The sequence below is a fragment of the Ceratotherium simum genome, chromosome 27 (assembly GCF_057802395.1).
Source record: "Ceratotherium simum simum isolate JZ-2026a chromosome 27, ASM5780239v1, whole genome shotgun sequence".
NCBI lineage: Eukaryota > Metazoa > Chordata > Mammalia > Perissodactyla > Rhinocerotidae > Ceratotherium > Ceratotherium simum.
The window spans coordinates 35,195,721-35,218,707 of record NC_141926.1 but is presented as its reverse complement, the minus strand read 5'-3'; the positions used below and the strand labels follow the sequence as shown (position 1 = coordinate 35,218,707).

The 22,987-nt window shown below is 37.3% G+C and overlaps 1 protein-coding gene across 1 annotated transcript in view; it reads left to right on the top strand.

Moving 5' to 3' along the window:
• Positions 1-22,987, top strand: part of GBE1 (1,4-alpha-glucan branching enzyme 1) — a 266,110-nt gene that overhangs the window by 81,867 nt on the left and 161,256 nt on the right. The window contains exon 3 of the mRNA XM_087418209.1: positions 10,377-10,492. Within this exon, the coding sequence (XP_087274335.1) occupies positions 10,377-10,492 (116 nt within the window). The remainder of the gene's footprint in view (positions 1-10,376; positions 10,493-22,987) is intronic.

The window sequence follows — 22,987 nt, the reverse complement described above, 5'->3', positions numbered from 1 at the left end:
CTCACATGCCCCCACACCAGGGGCTGGTTCACGTGGAATATCTTCAGATGAAAGATTGTATTTTAGGGTGTGGAGAAGAGTTTCTAAACTCAATTCTGTCCTGAAGCCACGGAACTCAGAAATGGGTGAGGTTGCAATCGCAAGTGATATGGCGTATAACAGTGAGCTGGAGTGTGTGCTCTAAGGGAGCCCCCTACTCAGTTCCAGATGTTTGCTGACATGGAGGGATACAGTTCAGTGTACTGGCGGTTAAAACATAATTGAGGGCCACCTTGGCCCATGGAATGCTGTCACTGCTTCTGATGATCGACCATGTTGCATTAGTACCTCTCTCCCATTCTTTCTCCTTTCTACTTTGTCCTTTTCTATGTTCTTTCTAAGCAAATAATATATCTCTTCTGAGCTTTAACCATTAATTTTCTTCTGCTTTACTGTCACTGAAATATTGTATAATAAAAGGATGGTCAAATCCAGACCAAAAACAAATCCAGGTAAAATGGTGTAGAGATCAATAGTATAAGTCACAGCAAAGATAAATGCCTTTATCCTTAGGTCCCAAATAATATTTATTTTTGGTCAAGTATAGATGGCAAGAATTGTTAGAAGTTGGATAAATTTGCAGACCCAATTGTCGTGATAGAATTTAATATTCTCTTAACTTGTAATTGATCAAGGAAACTAAAAATAAATGGAGAATCTGAAACAAGTGAAATTACATATTTTCAAGGCTCTGTGGAATATCTACAAAGATAGATCATACATTGGAGCACTTTCTAGAACTGAGTTTTGAGTGGTAGGCTCTGAAAGGGAGGGTCAGAAGTGAGGAGGAGGCCCAAGTAGGTGGGGCACTTCAGGCAAAGCAACTCTGCATTTACGTGTTTTATATAGTTTCTCTGCTGGAGTTTTCCATAAAATCTATTTTGAGATAATTAAATGGTTTATACTGCTAGAAATAAATAGATTGCTAAATAAATAACTGGATTGATTACCAACTGTATTAGGCCATGAAGTCCACTACATTGTTAAATTCATTTCAGTAAAACTAGAAATAAATGAAAAAGTTTAAAACAAAATATATATCCACCACCCAATTCCTCCCAGATAACAATAGGATTAAAGAAAATAATCAAAAGTTATAATTATAGTCTGTTTTGAAGAGAAATGAAAACTCTGCATATCAAAAGCTTTCTATTATACCTAACACAATAATGAGAGGCAACTTTTCTCATGCTGGTTTTGCATCTGATCCACAGAACACTGAAAATGATTTGGATGCCTTTTTTCTTAATTCCCCCAAGTGTGGTACATAGTGAATACTGTGCTAGATGCATTGAAGAGAAGTTAATTTATTGTATATGATGGATCCTTAGGGCATTAGGGCTTAATTCTCTTAGTGAATCCTGGTTGAGCAAGGCATGCATGCCTTGTTATTAAAATGATAATCCCCAATGTTGATGAGGATATGGTTAGTTGAGCATTCTCATATGCTGTTGGTGGGAGTATGAACTGTAACTGCCTATCCAGAAAGTAGTTTGTTAATCTGTATTTAGAACCATAAATAAATAAAAATCATATCTTTTTCTTGATAAGATCACTTTTTATAATTGATAACAAAGAAAGAGATTTGTGTAAGTATTTGTGCACAGAGACTTCATAACATTAGTTTTTAAATTTTTATTAGGAAAATTTCTTAGTATATGGAAAACTAGAGAAGATCTTTGTCTTAGTCTGTTTGGGCTGCTATAACAGAATACCGTAGACTGGGTGGCTTATAAATGACAGAAATTCATTTCTCACAGTTCTGGAGGCTGGGAAGTCCAAGATCAAGGTGCCTGCAGATTCGGTGTCTGGTGAGGACCCTCTTCCTGGTTCACAGATGGCAGTCTTTTCTCTGTGTCCTCACATGGTGGAAGGGAGCAGGGATCTCTTTGGGGTCTTTTTTAATAAGGACATTAACCCCACTCATGAGGGCTCTACCCTCATGACTTAATGACCTCCCAAAGGCCCCACCTCCAAATACCATCCATCACATAAGTTCGTTTATTTAAGTTTGTTTCTGTTTTTTTTTTTTTTTTTTAACAATCTGCCAGTTTTTTTGTTTTTTTTGTGAGGAAGATCAGCCCTGAGCTAACATCCGTGCTAATCCTCCTCCTTTTTTTTCCCCCAAAGCCCCAGTAGATAGTTGTATGTCATAGTTGCACATCCTTCTAGTTGCTGTACGTGGGACGCGGCCTCAGCATGGCCGGAGAAGCGGTGTGTCAGTGCACACCTGGGATCCCAACCCGGGCAGCCAGTAGTGGAGCGCGAGCCCTTAACCGCTAAGTCACGGGGCCAGCCCCTCAGTTTGTTTCCGTTTTAAGGGATTTTGTTTTCTTGTTTTTCCTCCTTTTTAACTTATTAAATTTTCTAGTTTTGCAAATTGTTTACCTGGTTCTATAGTCATGATATAACAAGGTACAATCCTAGAAGACTACAATCTGTGTTCTCCCTCCACATATACTTGTTTCTGTTCATTTTTTGGGTTATGTTTTCATGGTTTTTGAAATCACAAGAAACTACATTTATTCATTTATCACACCCTTTCTTTCATAAGAAGTATCATAATATAAATACTATTCCTGTAATAAAGAAACACAGTTGGGGCCGGTCCGGTGGCATAGTGGCTAAGTTCATGTGCTCTGCTTCGGTGGCCTGGGGTTCGTAGGTTCGGGTCCAGGGTGTGGACCAATGCACCACTTGTCAAGCCATGCTATGGTGGTGTCCCATATAAGGTAGAGGAAGATGGGCACAGATGTTAGCCCAGGGCCAATCTTCCTCAGCACAAAGAGGAGGATTGGCAACAAATGTTAGCTCAGGGCTAATTTTCCTCACAAAAAAAAAAAAAAGAGAGAAACACAGTTAATTCTATTTGAAGTCATATTTGCCACACTGTTTTTGATCATGGAGCCGTTTTCTTCTGTGCATGCCTTAAAAAGAACAGTTTAATAAGTGAAGCTCTATAGTATTTGATCTGTTCCCTTTCCAGAAAGCTATTTATCACAAGATTAAGCACCATTGTTCTTTAAAATAATGAGATATTAGTGTCCCATTGGTTCTGAAGTTAGTGGCACTCTGCCATACTCTAGATTTTGTTCTTGAAAAGCACAACTAACCTAATGTATATTAAGAGCAGTTTCCCCTAAGAAATAATGCTGGAGGCCTTAAGGGCGTTCCCAGGGTAGCAGCTGCCAGCAGAAATTGAAGAAAGATGATTCTCAGGTACCCAACTGAGGGGAAGAATTATCTGGAGGGGAACAAGAGGTGGAGATCGACAAGCACAGGAGTGTATGTCAGAAAGACTACTGTCCTCCATGCCCAAAGAATGTGTCGTTCTCCCGTAATCCTGGATAAGGGCAAGGTCATAGGAAGTTCCAGTTCTGGACCTTGATTTTTCGGGAATAGAACGGAGGCTTCCTTGACATGGTAGAAGTCCCCACCTTCCATCTTGACAAGCCGACTTTGCATTATAAATCTGTGTAAACGCTGCATGATAAAAACCTTGAAACAATTGAGGCTTGCGCAGGTCCCAACCTGTCTGTGGTTCGGGGTTGCTATCTGCCTCATAAAGCAAAGTAGAGGATTTGTCTTCTGGGAAGACCAAGTTGTCTTCTCTGGAAAATCCTCCTACATAGTTGGCTTTGGCATCTTCCAGGAATAGGAGGACAGGGATGGAAGCCTCATAGGTCTGGGTTTTCGGTTGAGGTACAGAGAGGACAGTCGTTATAACCTGAAAGTCCAGAGTGGGTGTAGTTACCTCCAGAACTCATCGCTGTTAACCCAGCCTGGGCTTCACGACAGTCGTAGAAGTGGATTCCTTAATAACAAAATGATACAGTTTCCAAGAAAAACCACAAAACCTTGAAAAAATTAAATAACATTTTATGATGGGGAAGGGTGTTGATTTGCTTTAAGGAGGTGATATTCCAAATGTTTAACAACTGTTATGATGACATAAGTGACATCCACTCAGATGTGAAGTGACTGAAATCTGCTGTACGGGCCAGTACTGCCTATGTTAACCCTGCCTGCTGCGTTCATCTGGAATCTTCCCTCACTGCTTGGTGAGGCTTGCATGTGGCAGGAGTTGGCCCAAGTGTGGACCATGTTCTTCAGTACATTGGCATCTGCATCAAAAGTGTAAGGCTCTGCACGGTAAGATGGAACCATTCCAACCATGCATGGGGAAAATTTATATTAAACTCAAAAAATTCTGCAGCTAAGTGCTGATGAAGAGAAATACTTTACTGTGGGTTAAAGAGTTTTGAAATATTTGAAGGAGGCTGACATTTAAGATTTTTATGTGAGGATTATTACATTAGAAAAAGAAAGGTTGTTGGGTTTGAGATAAATCTAGAGTTTGTGCGCCTGATGCAGTGACGTTAGTTAATGTTTGATCGCCTGTGCCGAATGTGTGTTTGTAGTTCATATTAAACTGTGCATCACACATCGTTTTTTTTTCTATTTCTCGATTTAAATTTTGTCTGCTGGTTTTGAGTCTATGGACAAATAGCATCTTTTGCAGTATCAAATAGGATGATGAATTTGAGCCTGTTAATAATAAAATACCTATTAAAATGTTTGCTTTAAAAATGTGTAATGTTATCCTAACTTGATCAACATCAAATGTCGTAGAAAATGTTATAATAAAATAATTTATGCAAGCAGGAAACATATTCTTAAAATTTTACCAAAACCAGAATAATAAACACACATTGTTTTGGGGGTTCTTAACCCTCGAACCTAGCAATGTCTAGGTTATGGTAGTAAATGAGGCATAGAAAGGAAGATGAGTTCGTATGTTAACATTTAAAAACTTTACTATTACTTTTCTAGGAAAAAGCCTTCAAATTTTTATTTTATGATCAGTGACCTATACGTTTTAATCAAGCTATCTCTTGGTGAGAATATTCTAGAAAACATTATCTATAGACGTTAAAAACGGTATATTGAGTAATGGTCTTCATGTTCAAATTGTCAGTTTTTGTTCTGTTGCATTAATACATTCAAATTCTTTAATATCTCAGATGTGTTCTATAATCTTTATCTCATTAGTCATCCTTCTGGGCTTTACAACCCTATTTATTCTCAAATCCTAAATCCTGAATTTCATGTAATATTTGCCTTGAAGTATTATTATATGTTCCATTTCAGAATTTCCTTCACCTATTGATTTAGAACATTATATGGTAGTCTATAAATTTAATTTAATCTAGAAAATCACTCACAAAGCTAAGAGTAGAGAACACCTGAACACAACAATTGAATCAGGCAGTTGTTTCTAAAGTGTGGTGCCCAGGCCAGTAGTATCAGCATCACCTGTGAACTTGTTAGAAATGCAAATTATTAGGCCACACTTCAGACCTACTGAATCAAAAACTCTGAGGGTGGGGCACAGCAATCTGCTTTAATAAGTCCAGGTGATTGTGGTGTGAGCTGAAGTTTGAGACCCACTGAACTACAGAACTCTCAATGTATAGTTCTGTGCTTGATAGAGAAGCAAATAATTGTCACATGTGGTGATGGGATATTTTGGTCCTATCCTGAGGCCTATATAGGGATACAAACTATTTGCATTAAGTACTTAATTAAAATTAATTCTGTTTTGTGTACTTAGAAAATAAGTCATACAAGATTAAAATGAAAAAAGTTTGAGTCATCTAGTTCTAAAAGTGTTCTCTTTAGATATATTCTGATATGGCTTAGAACTATTGATCATTATTATTCTTGTTTTTGTTATTATTACTTTATTTTCAGTTATATTTAGGAATAGCCTCATGACTTATTTCACAAGACATAAATTTCCCTAAAATTTGTCTTTCAACTTTTATTATTTTGCCTTCTGTGTTTTTCTAAAGCAAATTTTATTTAAAAACAAAAAATTCATTTTTAATTTATATTTTTAAACCAATCATTTGACATTTAATTTTTGTTTATTTTTAATTGTATACTTCCACAATTGGTTTCTGCAATCATACCTATATATATATACCTTAATGATAGTTCCTTCTTTCTTAACTAAGTGTTTAACGTTAAGTTTATAAGAACAGGTTCAAATCCAATGATTTTTTTGATTATTCTGTTCTGGGCCTTAGATATGTGTACCCTATGGAGAAAAGCTTATGTTCTTATTAGCTATTTTGGGAAACCCATTTTAGGGAGAAACTAGTTTTATTGGAAAAAAATTTTCATATGCCTGCAATACAGTAGAGGTAGGTATTTTGGTTGGTGTCAGTGAATGTTTTGAATAAAAAGAAGGAACACTATTTAATAAAGTCAGAAGAGTGAGGAAAATTTAGGGCTGAGCAGAGATTGGAGAAAGATTCAAGGAGATGAAAGACTGGTGGTCGTGTGGCTGAAGAGGGATTTACGTGGGGAGAGAACTGTCTAATGAAAAAATCTCAAGTTTCATGCATGTATGCCTTATAAAGCTTCCTCTCTCTCTCCCACATGAACTCTTTAGTATATTCTACATTCCTTACGATGGTTGGTGGACTGCATTTTCTTTGGGGGCATACGTGAAGATGTTCTAAATCTTTCTTTGAAGGTTGGTGTTTGGCAAGAAAAATGTACCTGTAGTGAAAGTCAACACCTGAGTTTCCACGAGGTGGAGGTGTGCTAGTAAAATGAAACTCTTAAAGATGATAGAAAATATATTTTTTCACAGTGTAGAATTACTACAAATAATCAACATATGCATTAGGAGATTTAGATCTCTAAGATATAAAAGGAAAATATGATTCAGTAAAAGTATTTTTTCTTTATAAAAATATTAATACTTGTTTAAATAGATCTTAAAACTTAAGTGACTGCGAGCTGAAGAGCTAGTTCAATTGGTATTCAAAAACTAATATTCAAAAACACGTGATTTTCATATTACTGAAAACAGTTTTTTTAATAAATCTGCATATGTAAATTTCCCATATAATTGAAGTTTCAAAGTAACAACATCCTATTTATAGTTGAGTTTTCAGTGGATCCTGCATTATAAATTTTATTGTTCATTTTGGTGTACTGTTACTCTATTTAACCTTTTCTTGAGGAGATATGACTGTCATTCTGAACACTAATTTTGAGTTTAGCATTGAGCAGGGCCTGCATTAAGCACTCAGTATGTATTTAATGAATGAATGAATGAACTAATGAGCTGTACCCTTTATTTTCAGATCTAACTAACCAGGAAAAGATCTGCTGCTTGTCTTAAGCTTAATTGTCTTAAGTGATAAGCTTAAAAAGAAATTCAGGGGGCCCGCCCCGTGGCTTAGAGGTTAAGTGCGCGCACTCCGCTACTGGCGGCCCAGGTTCGGATCCCGGGCACGCACCGACGCACCGCTTCTCCAGCCATGCTGAGGCCGCGTCCCACATACAGCAACTAGAAGGATGTGCAACTATGACATACAACTATCTACTGGGGCTTTGGGGGAAAAAAAAGGAGAAAGATTGGCAATAGATGTTAGCTCAGAGCCGGTCTTCCTCAGCAAAAAGAGGAGGATTAGCATGGATGTTAGCTCAGGGCTGATCTTCCTCACGAAAGAAGAAAAAAAACAAAGACATTCAGTAAATGTATAAAGTGTTACAGTACCCACATATTCATATTTCAAGCTTTTTTTCTCTCTAATTATACTCTAAAATTCTTTTCTTTGGAAAAGGAATGTCATACCATTTATAGGTGAGATGTATTTGGGGTTCCAGGAGCCAGAGAGTATAGCAACACAGAGCCTGTGGAGCTGCAGGCTCCTTTCAGATCGTCCTTGTGATGGGGAGCAGGGAAATGTTTAGAAGGATCTTTAATTAAATGTTGTTTCTTACCCCCAGTGTTCAGACTGGTTGGGAGTGACGATCCTTAGAGCTGATGGGTGAAAGAGTTGGTGTGTAAAGAAGGAAATCATGGCCTAAAGTGAGCTTCCTGATGCTTCTGTTATCTCTTCGGTTGAGCATCTAATGTCACAGCATTGCAGTGCATAGCATCACAGGGCTGCTTAATTTTTTTTAGAACTGTGAAATATTTTAGGCATAAATGAATAGGGAATAATGTAATAAGCATCTCTGTGTATATGACCTACCTTAAGAAATAAAATATTACAGATATTATTGAAGCTCCCTGTGTTCCCTTTCTTCTACCCTGGGTAAATCACCCATAGAATTTGATGTTTAACATTCTCATTTCTCTTTTGATATTTTTACTACATACATATGTATCCATAAATATTATATAAAGCTATTTTGCTTATTTCTTGAGCTTGCTATAAATGCTATTCTTCTATACCCTTTTGAAATTAACTTTCATGTTTTAGCTATTTGTGTGTGTTGATTTATTTGCTCTAATCCATTCAGTTTATATCATTCTATAACATCCTGTTGTTAATTATTGACAATGTATTTACCCACTTTGTAGCTGATTTAAATTTTGATAGCTTCCATTTTTTGCTATTGCAAACAATTCTTCAATGAAATTTTTTTTTTTTTTTGGTGAGGAAGATTGGCCCTGGGCTAACACTCTGCCCATCTTCCTCTACTTTATATGTATGACACCTGCCACAGCATGGCTTGATAAGTGGGGCGTAGGTCTGCACTGGGGATCTGAACCTGCGAACCTCGGGCCACTGAAGCAGAGTGTGTGAACTTAACTGCTATGCCACTGGGCTGGCCCCTCAATCAACATTTTTTTCTTTTTTGAGGAAGATCAGCCCTGAGCTAACATCTGTGCTAATCCTCCTCTTTTTTTTTTTGCTGAGGAAGACCGGCTCTGAGCTAACATCTATTGCCAATCCTCCTCCTTTTTTTTCCCCAAAGCCCCAGTGGATAGTTGTATGTCATAGTTGCACATCCTTCTAGTTGCTGTATGTGGGACACAGCCTCAGCATGGCTGGAGAAGTGGTGCGTCGGTGCGCGTCCGGGATCCGAACCCGGGCCACCAGTAGTGGAGCGCGCACACTTAACCACTAAGCCACGGTGCCGGCCCTCAGTGAACATTTTTGAATGCTTTCTTGTGCACATTTGTGAGAATTTCTCTAGGTTATTACCTAGGAGTAGAATTGTTGGGCCTTAGAGCTAATGCAGCTTTGCTATATAATCCCAAGTTGTTCCACCAATTTATACCCTCAGCTGCAGTGTTATTGTATGTCCTTGCTGACTACTTGATATTTTCAAACTTTTAATTTTTGCTTATCCAATGTGTGGGAAATGGCATCTCATCGTTGTGTTAATTTGTGTTTCCCTAATTATGAGTGAGCCTGAGCTAAGTTTAGTGGCCATTCATGTGTCCTCCTCTGATGATCTTTGTCCATTTTTCTATTGGTTTGTTTTCTTTTTCTCATTGGCTTATAGATGTTCCTCATATATTTGGATGCTCTCTCTTGGTATATTCATTACAAATATATTCTCCCATTTGGTAGCTTGTCTTGTCATTCTGTCTGTCTATCCATCCATCTATGAAGATAAGGTTATAATTTTAGCGGTCAAATTTATCAGACTTTTTCTTAATGTTTTGTGAAAGTTTTTTTGTATCTTGTCTAAAAAACACTTTTTAAACCCAAGATTATAAATATATTTCCTTCTGAACATTTTACAGTTTTGCCTATCATATTTAAACATTAACCTATATTCAAGTGATTCTTGGGCATATTATTAAGTAGAGATCCATTTCGTTTTTTCCATAAGAATAACTAAATGTCCTAGCACTACTTATTAAACAGTGTGTCCTTTACTCAGTGATTTGTAATGCCACTGCTGATATATGTTAAGTGTCTATGTGTGCATGGGTCTGTTGTTCATTTTGGCTTTCTTCTAGGATCTACAATCCTCCTTTCCTTTGCCCCCTATAATTTATAACCTTTTCCCTTTCTTGCTTGAGGCATTTCTTTAGATTTTAACTCAATTCTGTTACATGCTTATGAATTTGTGTAAATACAATATGATTTTAATTATTTTTTTTATCATTTTTTCTACCATGACATGTATCTTATCTAATAGCCTACAATGCATTTCTATTTTTTCATGTTGTCTTTGTTCATGGTGTTTCTTTAAAAAAGGTCCCATCATTTTCTTTTACATTCTATTTATTGATAGAAGTATTAGAGTTGAAAGTACAATTGAAAATGTTGTGATCTTTAATTTTAAGGGGCAAAGGACAAACTTTGAAATACTTTTTTTAAAAACAGATTAAGAATAACCTGCTTTATCTAAATGGCTAGGAGAGTGTTTTGATTAACACCTTAGAAAACAATATATTTTAGACAATTTGATTTTGTACTAGTAGGCAGCATATTATGCTTTGCTTGAAATTCATTAAATATTAGTCCTATCATGCTATTGTTAACTGATCTATTTTATTTTTTTAGATGATTGGAATCCATTTTCGTACCCATATAAAAAACTGGATTATGGAAAATGGGATCTGTATATCCCACCAAAGCAGGATAAATCCCTTCTAGTACCACATGGATCCAAATTAAAGGTACTTTCTTCTCTCCTGTTTTTATTTGAACTTTTTTTCTTTTTATCCTGTTTGCAAAGTTTGATTTAAAATATTAGAATGTAAACTGATGCGTTATAACTGTGGGAGAGACAGTCTAAATGTCCAAATAGAGGAAAATTTAAAATGTGTTAAATTAGAACTTTTTGGTTGGTAAGATACCAAACTTATTAGTTGTATTATCATCACCTTTGGAAATTTTATATAAGGAGCAATTGAGTATTACAGAAGTTTATCTAGAAAACAGAAAGTTTAATAGAAAAATGAAACCTGTCTTCAAATCAGCAAATGCAGAGAGAATTTTTACCTGTAGAGATAGAGTCTTGATAGAATTGATTTTGTGAGGAGCCACATAAATGGGAGGCGATACTGTGTGCATGGGAGTCCCCTGCAATTTGGGGATGTGATTTTTCTGGTTATCCTCTTTCTGGTCTGTGATATGGGGCTCTTGTTTCTGCTGTTCTCCTGTGTTAAGGCCACCTGGGTTAGCCTAGGGGCTGCCTGTCAGAGGCAGGCTGAGCATCCCCCCACTCCCTCTGCTTTGGCTGACCATGTGGTTCTGCGTTCAGGGTCTGCACAGCCAACACAGCCAGCTTCTCCTGTCTCCTCAAGGGAAGATTGAGGGGTGGGTCCCAAAGTCTGGATTCCAGATTTCAGGCTTTGATTGTATAAGAAGCTATCTAAATTGTTTAACATTCACTGGATTTTAGCCCATCTCATATAATTATGTAATATTTCTATGTCCCTTGTATCTCTTTCCTTTCCTTAGACCTGCAATAGCATTCATAGCATTTATGATAATAAATCCTATGACTGAATTATTATGTTTATTAGCATTTATTATTTAACAATATTAACTTAGAGTTACTTAAGGTATGTTTAAAATCAAAATGCATCATATGTTTGCTTTGCCGTTTTGTTTTGTTTTTTGCAAATAATGAAATTATAAGTGTATCTGAAAATTGCTGAAATATTGCCACACATAATATAGTTACCAGAATAGCATGCTGTCTGGAGTAAAGAGACATTTTAACATGGGATAGCAGCCAAGATTCTTTTTAATCTGCAGTGAAAAAGAGAAAAAGTAGCTACAGTATACAATAAGAGGGATTTAAATTTAATGTAAATAATCCCTTTTCTAAGTCGGTATAAGCTCCACGAGAACAGGGGCCTTTGCTGTTTTGTTTGCTAATACTGTATATTCTCAATTCTTAGAACAGTGCCTGGCACAGAGTAGGCACTCAAGAAAGAGTTATTGAATGTTAAAGCATTTTTAGGTCCAATCTTTGAAAGAATAAATCAAATAGCTTGATTCTTCTATGGTTTATAAGGCCTGATTTTATGGAAACTGAGGCAAGGCATCTGTAATAGCGCTGGTTTCATTGTCGCTGTAGGTCTAATGGTCATTTTTTTAAAGAACTAAACTTACTAATTTTTTTAAGTGTTGCAGACTTTTTTCTGCCTTCTTGAATTAGAAAATTTTGGGAGCTCTGACACTTTACTTACTTTTTGCCTGAAAAAATGAATGAATTAATTTTGATATTGTTTTTATACGTGGGGAAAAATAGTGGAGTACTAGGAATGAATGATTATTGATTTATACTGGGAATAATGGTAGCATTTATGTCTCCCATCCAACCCTAAATCTTTTATACTTTCTGCTATGTCTGAATATTTGTGTCCCCCCAAAATTCATATGTTGACATTCTAATGCCTGATGTGATGGTGCTAGTAGGTGGGACTTTGGGAGATGCTTAAGTTGGGAGGGTGGAGCCCTCTGAATAGGATTAGCACGCTTATAAAAGAGGCTCCAGAGAGAGCCCCAGCCCTTCCTGCCAGGTGAAGATACAGCAAGAAGTCTGTGAGCTGGAAGAGGGCCCTCTTCCAGCCATGCTGGCACCCCCATCTTGGACTCGCATCCTTCAGAACTGTGAGAAATAAGTTTCTGTTGTTTGTAAGCCACCCAGTCTGTGATATTTTGTTATAGCAGCCCAGATGGACTAAGACGCTTTTTATACGATGCTGTGTACTAGTCTATGCTTTCTTTCGAAAGTTTATTTTACCTGGATAAAATGAGATAATCCGATAATAAAAGAAGAGTCCCTGTTTGCATTTTAAAGGCTTTTAAAGTCTATGTTTAACAGCAAATAAGTGTTCAACAAATATCAAGTAAACTGTTGTGTAATCTTTCTTCATTATTATTCTTTTTTTATATATATATTTTTAATTTTATTTTTCCCCCAAAGCCCCAGTAGATAGTTGTGTGTCATAGCTGCACATCCTCCTAGTGGCTGTATGTGGGACGCGGCCTCAGCACGGCCAGAGAAGCGGTGTGTTGGTGCGCGCCCAGGATCTGAACCTGGGCCGCCAGTAGCGGAGCGCGCGCACTTAACCGCTAAGCCACGGGGCCGGCCCTCTTCATTATTATTCTGTAAAAATTTCAATGAGGATAATTAACTGAAATTTTAGGCCCAAAATACTACTTGTAGTGTTTAAATGTTTCAAATGTTGAGGAGATATTTAGGTGCTATTATAATGTTAAAAAGGTGATATAATTAGTTTTTCTTTTAGGGGAAATGATGCACCAGGTTTTCTTTGGGGGAGAGATTAAATTCTCTATAAAAAAATCAACTAGAGGTTTTTGGCCTTTCAATCTGAAGTTGTCCCTAGGTAGTCTATCTTGGTAATTAAAAATCTTATTTTAAATTGAACTTGAAAATTTATTTCACTCCACAAGGGATTGACCTTTATAACTCACTTGAGGATGTTTCTCTTATGAATTATCTGGTAACCATTAACAAAAAAGAACTGTTACCTGCCATTGAAATAATAGCTTTATTTTCTCTACAAAACAACTGGTCTTTTCAATTGAACACTTTGGAAGAAGATAACTAATTACTTATATGGTCATATAAATGTCTCTTTTCTATATTTTTAAGTAAGCTAACCAAACATAAAATATTTTAAAAATAAAATAAGGTGAATTAAACATTCAAAGCTGTAAAGATATAAGGATAGAAGACTGTGTTAAAAGTCTTTAACACTTTTTTTCTGGATACTAGCCAAACTAATTTATGTAAAGGTATTTTTGTTTACTATTTTAAAATATACACCTTAAAAACATTATTATATTAAAAAATCTTCTCAAGTTGTTTCATGGAAATTTAACACAATTATTATTTATTTATTTATTTATTTATTTATTTTTGTGAGGAAGATTAGCCCTGGGCTAACATCCGTTGCCAATCCTCCTCTTTTTGCTGAGGAAGATTGGCCCTGGGCTAGCATCTGTGCCCATCTTCCTTTACTTTATATGGGACGCCGCCACAGCATGGCTTGACAGCCAGTGCAGCACTGCACGCCCGGGATCTGAACCTGCGAACCCCGGGCCACCGCAGTGGAGCGCGCTCACTTAACCACTGCGCCACTGGGCCGGCCCCGTTAGCACAATTATTGAGTGTCTGCTGTATGTCAGGTGCTGCCCTTGATCTGTGACGCTTGTACTGAATTATAATATATGTGTGTGTGTGTGTGTGTGTGTGTGTGTGTGTGTTTTAAAAATAAAATGCTATTGGAACAAAAAGTGAGCGAACAGGTTATTGATTCTGTGATAGTAACAGGAGAAATAACAGAGGGGCAGCAACATTCAAGCACACTTTGTAACATGTTTAGAAGTTGAGCAGAGAGATAGAGGGGGAAAGGCTATTTTAACCTGAGGGTACTGCATGAATAAAAGTGTGTGTATTGATCCAAGTCCCAACAGGAAGCAAATGGCACACTCGAAATAGTTCAGTTTGAAGAGGGTTTTTTTTTCCCCAAAAGGGTGTTTTGAAAGTTGATAGAGAGTCACGTGAGAGTTCAAAGGAGGGTGGGGTGAGAGGCCTGAATAGCACCCAAATTGTTACGTTGCCCAGGCCACAAGGAACAAGGGATCAATTACCAGAACCCAGAGGGAGAAGATACAGCAAGAAGTCTGTGACCTGGAAGAGGGCGCTCTCCCAACCGTACTGGCACCCCGATCTTGGACTTGCAGACTTCAGAACTGTGAGAAAAGAAGTCTGTGGTATTTTGTTATGGCAGGCCAAATGAACTGAGATGCTTTCTGTCTTGAGAGGAGCACTGAGCTTTGGTGAGGGACACAGTTAATTCATGGTACCCTTGCAGGGAAGGAAACAAATACTCTGATCTCTAGCACTCCCCCCCCTCTCTCTGACTTCTGACTGGGGCTCCACCTTGGCCAAACCCAATGAGAAGCCAGAGTTCTGGGAAGTATGGTCCACATATGTCAGCCTCCTGGGGCAGAGAGCTGGCTGGGAAGTGGATCTGTCCTAACTAGTAAAATGTAGCTCAGGAGGTCAGGGAAAGACCTCAGGTCAGGAAAAGTAACAGGTCAGGGAAAGTAAACCTGAAAGGTGGTTTGGAGGCAAACTGTGAAGAATTCCTTTTCTTTTGATTCTCATTTTTTCTTCTTTTATCATTCCAATTAATACTGTTAAAAAATGATTAAAGAAGCCGGGTTGGGTGATACAAACAAACTTTATGTAACACTTCATGAAGCAGACAGTCTCCATTTGGAGAACTGCAAAATGAGGCAGAGGGCAGAAGGCTTTTATAGGATAAATAATAAAGAACAAGGAAGAGAAAAAAAGAAAATAAGTGATTGGCTGGGGCCATATCGTCAACCTTGTTTGGGTTGAGAAGGCCCAGAGTTGGCTTGGCATTTGGGGATTGACTTAATGGATATACTGTGTTTCTGGTCAAGAGGAGCATTTATAGGGACATGGAAGTTATCTAAGTATTGGTTTGCTGACATGGTACCCAGGACAGGAGCGACTCCATCTTGGGCCTAGAAAGTTATTTCAACAATACCCAACTGACTAGCAATGGCAATTAGAATTGTCTTCTTTTTAGTGTTTAGGATGTTTGTGTACTTGAACTTTTCCTTGCCAATCTGTAACAAAATGGACCAGAACAGAGGTTTCTTGATACCAGACTTTTAACATTTCAAAGGATCTTGTATTAGTCAGCTTGAGCTGCCAGAAGAAAATACCACTGTGTGGCTTAAGCAACAGAAATTAATTTTCTCACAGTTCTGGAGGCTAGAAGTCTGAAATAAGCCAGCATGCTTGGGTTCTGGTGAGAGCCCTTTTCCTGGCTTGTGGATGCCTGCCTTCTTGCCAAGTCCTCACATGGTACTAATCTCATCATCAGGGTCTCACCCTTATGACTCATTCAAACCTAATTATCTCCCAAATGTCCCATCTCCAAATACCATCACATTGGGAGTTAGGGCTTCAATATATGAATTTGGGGAGGGGGCACAATTCAGTTCAGAGCACATCAAATTGCTTTTCTATTTATATTTAGATGTTACACAATTGATTGGTAGAAGAGGAGCACAAAACTTAATACCTCTATTTGCAATTTTCTTAGATAAGACAAACGAAAAATTAGAGACATTTCACATTCATATTTAATTTAATCCTCATGATAACACTATGAGAGAAGGTATTATTATTATATTTTCATTTCCTAGATGAGTACACTGAAGTTTAGAGAGGTTAAGTAGATGGTAGGCCTGAATTTGTCTGACAGCAAAGTCTATGCTCTTAACTATTTTGTTGCACTGCTGGTCAGGCTAAGAGTTCACCAAGAAAAGAAAGAAAAAAAAGTGATAAAGAGAAAGTAGAACTTGAGCCTTGTCTCAGACTTAACAATCATTTTATACCATATTTGCTTTTGGTTTTTTGTATAGAGAATATCGTCCCCATTTTTCAGGCTGCTGAAAAACAGTATTGAAGTGACCTTCCCTGAGAATAGAAGGGATATAGATAATAAGTTTGTGGAATAATTTGTGGATAATTTGTGGAAAGACTTTGTGTTTTAGATGGTAAGAGGTCAGATTGTTTAAATAAAGTGAAACTAATTATTGAGAGCTAGAATGGGATTGCTAGGTAGAAGGATGCATTTGAGAGGTTTTGGGCAGGGATGTGGCATGCTGAAAAATTAGTATCTGAATATTTGCATAAGAAGATTAATCTCATAGGCACCAGATCCTTCATTTCTGGAATATTTTGTTTGCCCATTTCCTTCTCTCGACATTCTTTATTCAGTGTGTCAGGAATTTCTAATATTTGGATATTGGATCTCCTATATTTTCTTATCTGTTTCTCTCAAGTTGCCCATCATTTTGACTTTCTGTTCCCCTTTGAGAAATTACTTTATCTTCTAACTGCTTTTATTTTAGTAATCATATTTTTAAAATTTCTAATAACATGGTTTTGTTCTCTCCCTTTTTCATAAATTCTGTCATTGTTCAATATCCAAAGATACTTTTATCTGTTTGAGACTATTAGAGATATTTTCTTTTATTTTTTCCCCAAGTTTTCTTTTTATTCCACCACTCTGTATTGTATTTCTTTCAGAGTTTCTTTTCCTATGTTTCTTTTAGTCTGTCTTTCATGTTGCAGGCTGTCTTCAAATGTGTAGGGGTCCATGGTTACATGGTCATACTTTAGAACGTGGTAGGAAAAGGCAGTTGAAAATTCTGTGCACATGGACAGGGCTTTGTTCCTGGTGAGCCTCACTGTTGAATAGTCAGAAAGTGAGCCAGCCTTTATGTTGATGGCAGTAAGTGAAGGTTTTCCTCTGGGATCGTTTATTTTTTCCAGAGATGAGTCTTCCAGTCTCCTACAAGGTGGGTCGAAGGGGTGTGGAGTGGAGGACTTATACTTGGCTACTGGCATCCTTGGATAAGGACAGGGAAAGAGGACAAGTGTCCCTCCTTTCAGTGGGACACTTAATCTCCCTAGGTTCATACGTGTGATTCACCTCTGCCATCTGCTGTACTCATTGTCTCTGGTTCTGGAAACTTCTTAGTTCATTGTTTTTCAGAGAATAAACTCTGATCTCCTGTTTGAGGGTGAGAGATGGCGTTTTGAGGGGATACAAGTTTATCTGCGAGGAAAAAGGCTCTGCTGCAGACCCTACAGTCCCCTTGTCTAACACTGCGTCTGACCTTCCATGCTCCTAGAAGCTTCCAGATGCTGAGTCTCCCGGGGGTTCTGTAAGGCAGACTGACCAGCTCTCTTCAGGTTCTTCCTCTGCAATACCAGACTGTAATTTTTGCCTGTCTACTTAGTTTCTTACCTATCCAACTGCTTTCTATATTCCAAAAATTTGTTGAAATTTGTGGTCTCTTGCTGCCTGCTTTTCTGTCCTCTGTTAATGCGTTTTGTGTTCCTTTTCTGTTATTTATTTCAACAAGAGTTTGGTAGGTTTGTCATTTTTAATTCATACGTCTAAACACCTTTCTTTAAATGGAAGAAGAGAAAAGAACATCTATCGGATAGAAGAATGTTTTATAATTCTAGGACCTCAGTTGAGTTAATACATTCTTATCATATTCCATGATTATAAGATTTTGGTCTAACTTATTTTTTTCTTCCTTGTGATGTCTTTACATATTATTATATGTGATAAAGATTTTCTTCTACATGACCCACAGAAAATCCTTTACTCACTTCATTTGTTACCTGGTTCAACTTAATCAACCTGTAAGATCCTGAAACATCTAATTTGTGGGAGAATACATAGTTAGAATTAGATGCACTTTCCCTTACCACAGAGATTATCATTCTTTGTGTTTGCAAAATACAATATGAATGTTAATGAACCTAAATAACGTACTAGGAAATAGTCTTCCTCTGTAGATGAGAATAAAGGCTTATTAATTGATTCATTTTTCTTTTCTTTTTTGCTGAACCTCTCTAGAATGTTGATAGGAAACACAAAATAAATGTGTAAATTTCCAAAGCAGTCTATTCTCCAGTCTGTAGAGGAGCTCTGCCTAGAGGATGGATGAAATAGAAAGTGATAGAAGGTGGGAGTGTTTCCTTCTATTTTGAGCTTGCTCCACATTAATTTCTTCATCAAATTTTGCTCTTATTTTTTCTTAATACCTTAGCATGTATTTAATTTTATGTTTTCTGCGCTTGAAGCATTGCACTGTCCTCCCTGGATGTATGTGAAGAAATAAAAGATAAAATGCCTGCACTTTGAACTTATTGTCCGCTTGGAGTAAGCTCCCCATAAACAAATGAAATGAGTTGATTAAACATTACGTGGCTGGTAAGGGAGGAGTGGAAGAAGCTCATATTTTTTGAGAAATTTGTGACAGAAAAGCAAGAATAAGTAAATGGAATATGTGGTTGTTTCTTTTTTTAAAATTTGTTAGTGATGCAGTTCTCTTCATTTTTTGCTAAATATTGATGGAACCAAGAAAGAACCCAAGAGAGAGGATGACAGGATTGAGGACAAGGATTAGAGAGAGATTCTTGTGGAAGTAGAAAGATGGGGGAGAATAAAGGTCACAAATTGAATAGTTAGTTAGGGAATAATTATGGGAAGAGATGCATTTTAAGCTTGGTCTTGAAGGAGTTAATGGATGTAGAGTAATGAGTAGGTTGTCAAGGGTCAGTTAGGGAATGAAAGAATATAAAGCCAAGCAAGACTGAACAGAAATTACCCAATTCTACTTGGGAGACTGGTTGGTTTGACTTGTATTGACTTATGATGACATCAGATGTACAAAGGAGACTAAACAAAGTAGTGAATCTATTTTAGGAAATTTTACTCTGAAAACATGCAGGGCAACACGGTTGCTGAACTTTGACAGAGATTCTTCTTTGCTTTTTCTTAAATCCTGCATTTCTTACTTTAAAAAAGAGCCTCAATAATTTTTAATAGTGACCAATTTTTTCTTTAATCTGTGCTTTCTTGTTTTTTTTCTTTTTTTCAGGACTTGGACCCTTAATGATCTCATTTTTTTTGTCACTAATATTCATACCCTCTCATCTAGAGCATAAATGCCAACTCAAACTTGTCATAAATCATTTTTTCATTTTTTGCACCTTACTTGTTAACACCTTCTTTTCCTGTGTCACATCCTGTAGAAATTCTTCTAGCGATGGCTTGAGATCTTATATATTCCACACTTTGTCCAGGTTTAAAGTTTACTTATTATAGATGTCTAGATTCAAAGTTGTTTTCTCTCAGCATATTGAAGACGTTGCTGCAGTTTTTGTCATATATCCAGTGTTGCTGATCAAAATCCTGATGACTTGATTCTTATTCCTTTGTATGAAATCTACCTTTTCTCCTGGTAGTCACTTGGATTTCCTCTTTATCCTTGATTTTCTAAAAATTTGACTACCATCTGCCTTGATATGTGTTTCCTTTTTTACTTTTTTCCTGAAATGGTCATACCTTCATAACTCATGTTTGTCCTGGTTCTCATTTTTACCCCAGTCCATTTTCACATTATATCCAGAGTCATCATTGTGAGATTGGAAATCTATTCATGTTACTTGTCTGCTTTAAACCCTTTGTGATGAACTCTCCCCACCCCGATTTGGTTTTAGCCAGGGTTTTTACATTGTGTGTCATGAAGCCAACCTGGTTGGTTTTCAGATTCCCCAGCACTCACTTGAAATAAGGAGATCCTTGAGCCAGCCCTGATGGCCTAGTGGTTAAAGTTCGGCGCTCTCACCACTTCGGAGGCCAGGGTTCATTTCCCGGTCACAGAACCATACCACCTATCTGTGGAACCACGAGAGCCAAACACACCATGCTGTGGTAGCGGCTCACGTAGAAGGACTTACAACTAGGATATACAACCATGCACAGGAGCTCTGGAGAGTAAAAAAAAAAAGAGGAAGATTGGTAACAGATGTTAGCTCAGGGCGAATCTTTCCCTGAAAATAAACAAACAAAAATAACGAGATCCTTTTTCTCTTTTATAATTGGGCTCTCATGTATGATTATGTCTAAATAACAATTTCTCTGTTTTAAAAGAATTGAACGACACTAGGATGAATTCCATGCTCCTTAGCTTGCCATAGAAAGCCCTCAGTGTCCTGGCCTCTGGCTTCCTCTCCAGCTTTGTCTTTATCCTTGTCTCAGTCCATTTGGGCTGCTATAACCAAGTACCATAGTGCCTTAAAAACAACAGAAATGTATTTCTCAGAGCTCTAGAGGCTGTAAATCTGAGACCGGGGTGCCAGCATTCTAGAGTTCTAGTGAGGGCTGCCTTCGGGGTTACAGACTGCCAGCTTCTCTTTGGCATCTTCTCCTTACATGGAGGAGAGCAGAGAGAGGAAGCAAGCTCTCTCGTGACTCTTCCAAGGGCATTAAATCCCATTCATGAGGGCTCCACCCTCTTGACCTCATCTAATCCTAGTTACCTCCCAAAGGCCCCAGCTCTTAATACCATCACATTGGGGGGGTAGGGTTTCAACGTATGGATTTTGGGGGGACACAAACATTCAATCCATAACAAGGCAGTGTAACGTCCATGCTGAGTTACTTGTAGTTTCTCAAACACTATTCTGGTCATGTCTTAGCAAATGCAAAGGGAAAACCCCTTTTATGTGGAATGGCTTTCCCCTGTTTTAGTAGGCTGACAAACTCCCAGTCTTTGATATAGAGCTTACATACCATTTAGTTTTGGTGAAGTTTTCCATAATCCCAAACTCTACGTTTCACTTGCCAACTGCCCCTTCTGCCACAAACCCCTCTAGAGCCTGTTCCCTCCTTACTTACTGTGATGAGATGTACTTTTAGATGGAACTTTTTGAGGACAGGGGCAGTGTCTTGGTCTTCTTTGTATCCCTGGGAGCTATTAATTTTGATTCATTGAAGCTGCTCAATAAATTTTATTTACTGCATGGGTGAAATGGACAGGGACCATCAGATAAGTGCATTTGCCACTGTTGGAAATAATTTTTGCATATGCACATTATACAGAAAGGGAAATAAATTGATAAGGTTGCACGTTGGTAATTTTATATTCTTTGAGTTTAGGCATCTTAGACCTATAGAATTGCTATTTATAGGAGGAGTCCTATTGAAATCATGGTAAAAAATAAAAATAAAAAAAACCTCAAATGAGCAAATATTAGTCTGGAAACCACAGCCTGTTTTAATAAATCTTGAGCATTTTCTGTGTTACTTGTAATACAAAGATCCTTATGAGTCACTGTTTAGAGAACTTAATGTTAGAAAATGTTTGCCTTTCTCCTGAAGATTTGAAATGCTTATTTTTATCTCATCGTTCCTCCTTTTCCGTTGTCTGTCATAAAACTTAAAATTAAGTGAATTGTACAATGCAGTAACCATCCTGCTGGAGTCCTATAGCATTATCTCACCTCCTCGCCCTCTAGCCCTCTCTCCTTCTGACCATTTTCAGAAAAAACTGCTGATTTTTCTTTCTCATTTTATTTTTAAATACTACTTTTTAAAAATTGTAAGCTATCCCTCTCCTTTTTTTGAAGTAAGAAGAATATAAATTAAACGTATATAAATATGCAAATAAGGGTTTGGAATTATTTCAAATCAGGACCCAAATTGGTTTTAATATTTCTTTAAATCATGTGTGTATAAACAGACAGTGCCTGATTCCTTTTCCTTGTGGTTCAGAACCAGTTAGTTAGGAGGCTACAAAGTGGATTTACTATGGGATGTGCCAGAGGTCAGATGTTGAGTCATTTAGATGGTTACTATGAAGAGAGACAAGTCCAGTTATGGAATGATGTCACTCTTATCCCAAATTGATAATTAGATGTTATTTCTCTCCAGGTGAAGCACATATCATCTCTGTTTTAGACACTTTCCTCATTGAAAACTTGCTCTAACTTTGAAGAATATTCACTTTTGACACAATAGAATAGAAATCCAGGATGTACCGTTACTATATCAATGTTTATTTTACTTAAGGAGCAATATATTATGATAAAAGAAAAAATAGTTTCTCTCTTAAATCTATAGATGAAATCTGATTACAGCCTGTTTGAATGAAGCCTGGTTCTGTGCACTGGTGTTTTCCGTGGCCAGGCTCGGGAGGAGGATCCGCTTGGATTATGTGGTTTTGTTTTCCCTTTTCGTTTCCCCCTAAAGCCCTGAAGAGAGTACAAGGTTGTCGGTGAGATATCAATGGTGATGTAGGGATTGCTTTCTGAGGTCATTATGAATTAACAGCTAATGGGTAGCTTTCTTTGATAGCTCGTTTATAATTGAGTGCAGATAGATGAAAATCAAACACAAAGGGAACTCAATTTTATCATTAATTTTGATTTTGTTTAAAGGATGATTTCTGGGCACCACAGCAGCCTTCCTAATTTGTCTGTGCATGATGAAGAAACTAATCATACACAGCTCAGAGAACAAATAACATATGTTTTCCCAAAAAGGTCACCTTCAGAGACAAGCACAAGGAAAAGAAAATCCCACAAACCTGTCGATTCCTTCCTTTTCTCTTGTGGTTTTGTCTTTTTCTTCCTTTAAAAATGCAGTTTGTAAAATAATTATTTCATAATTTAAAATGTGCAATGATTGACTATCCAGAATTTATAACCTAAACTAGGCTATAAATATAATCGTTTGTTCCTTGTCAAAGGCTTCCTTTCTTTCTTTCATTTA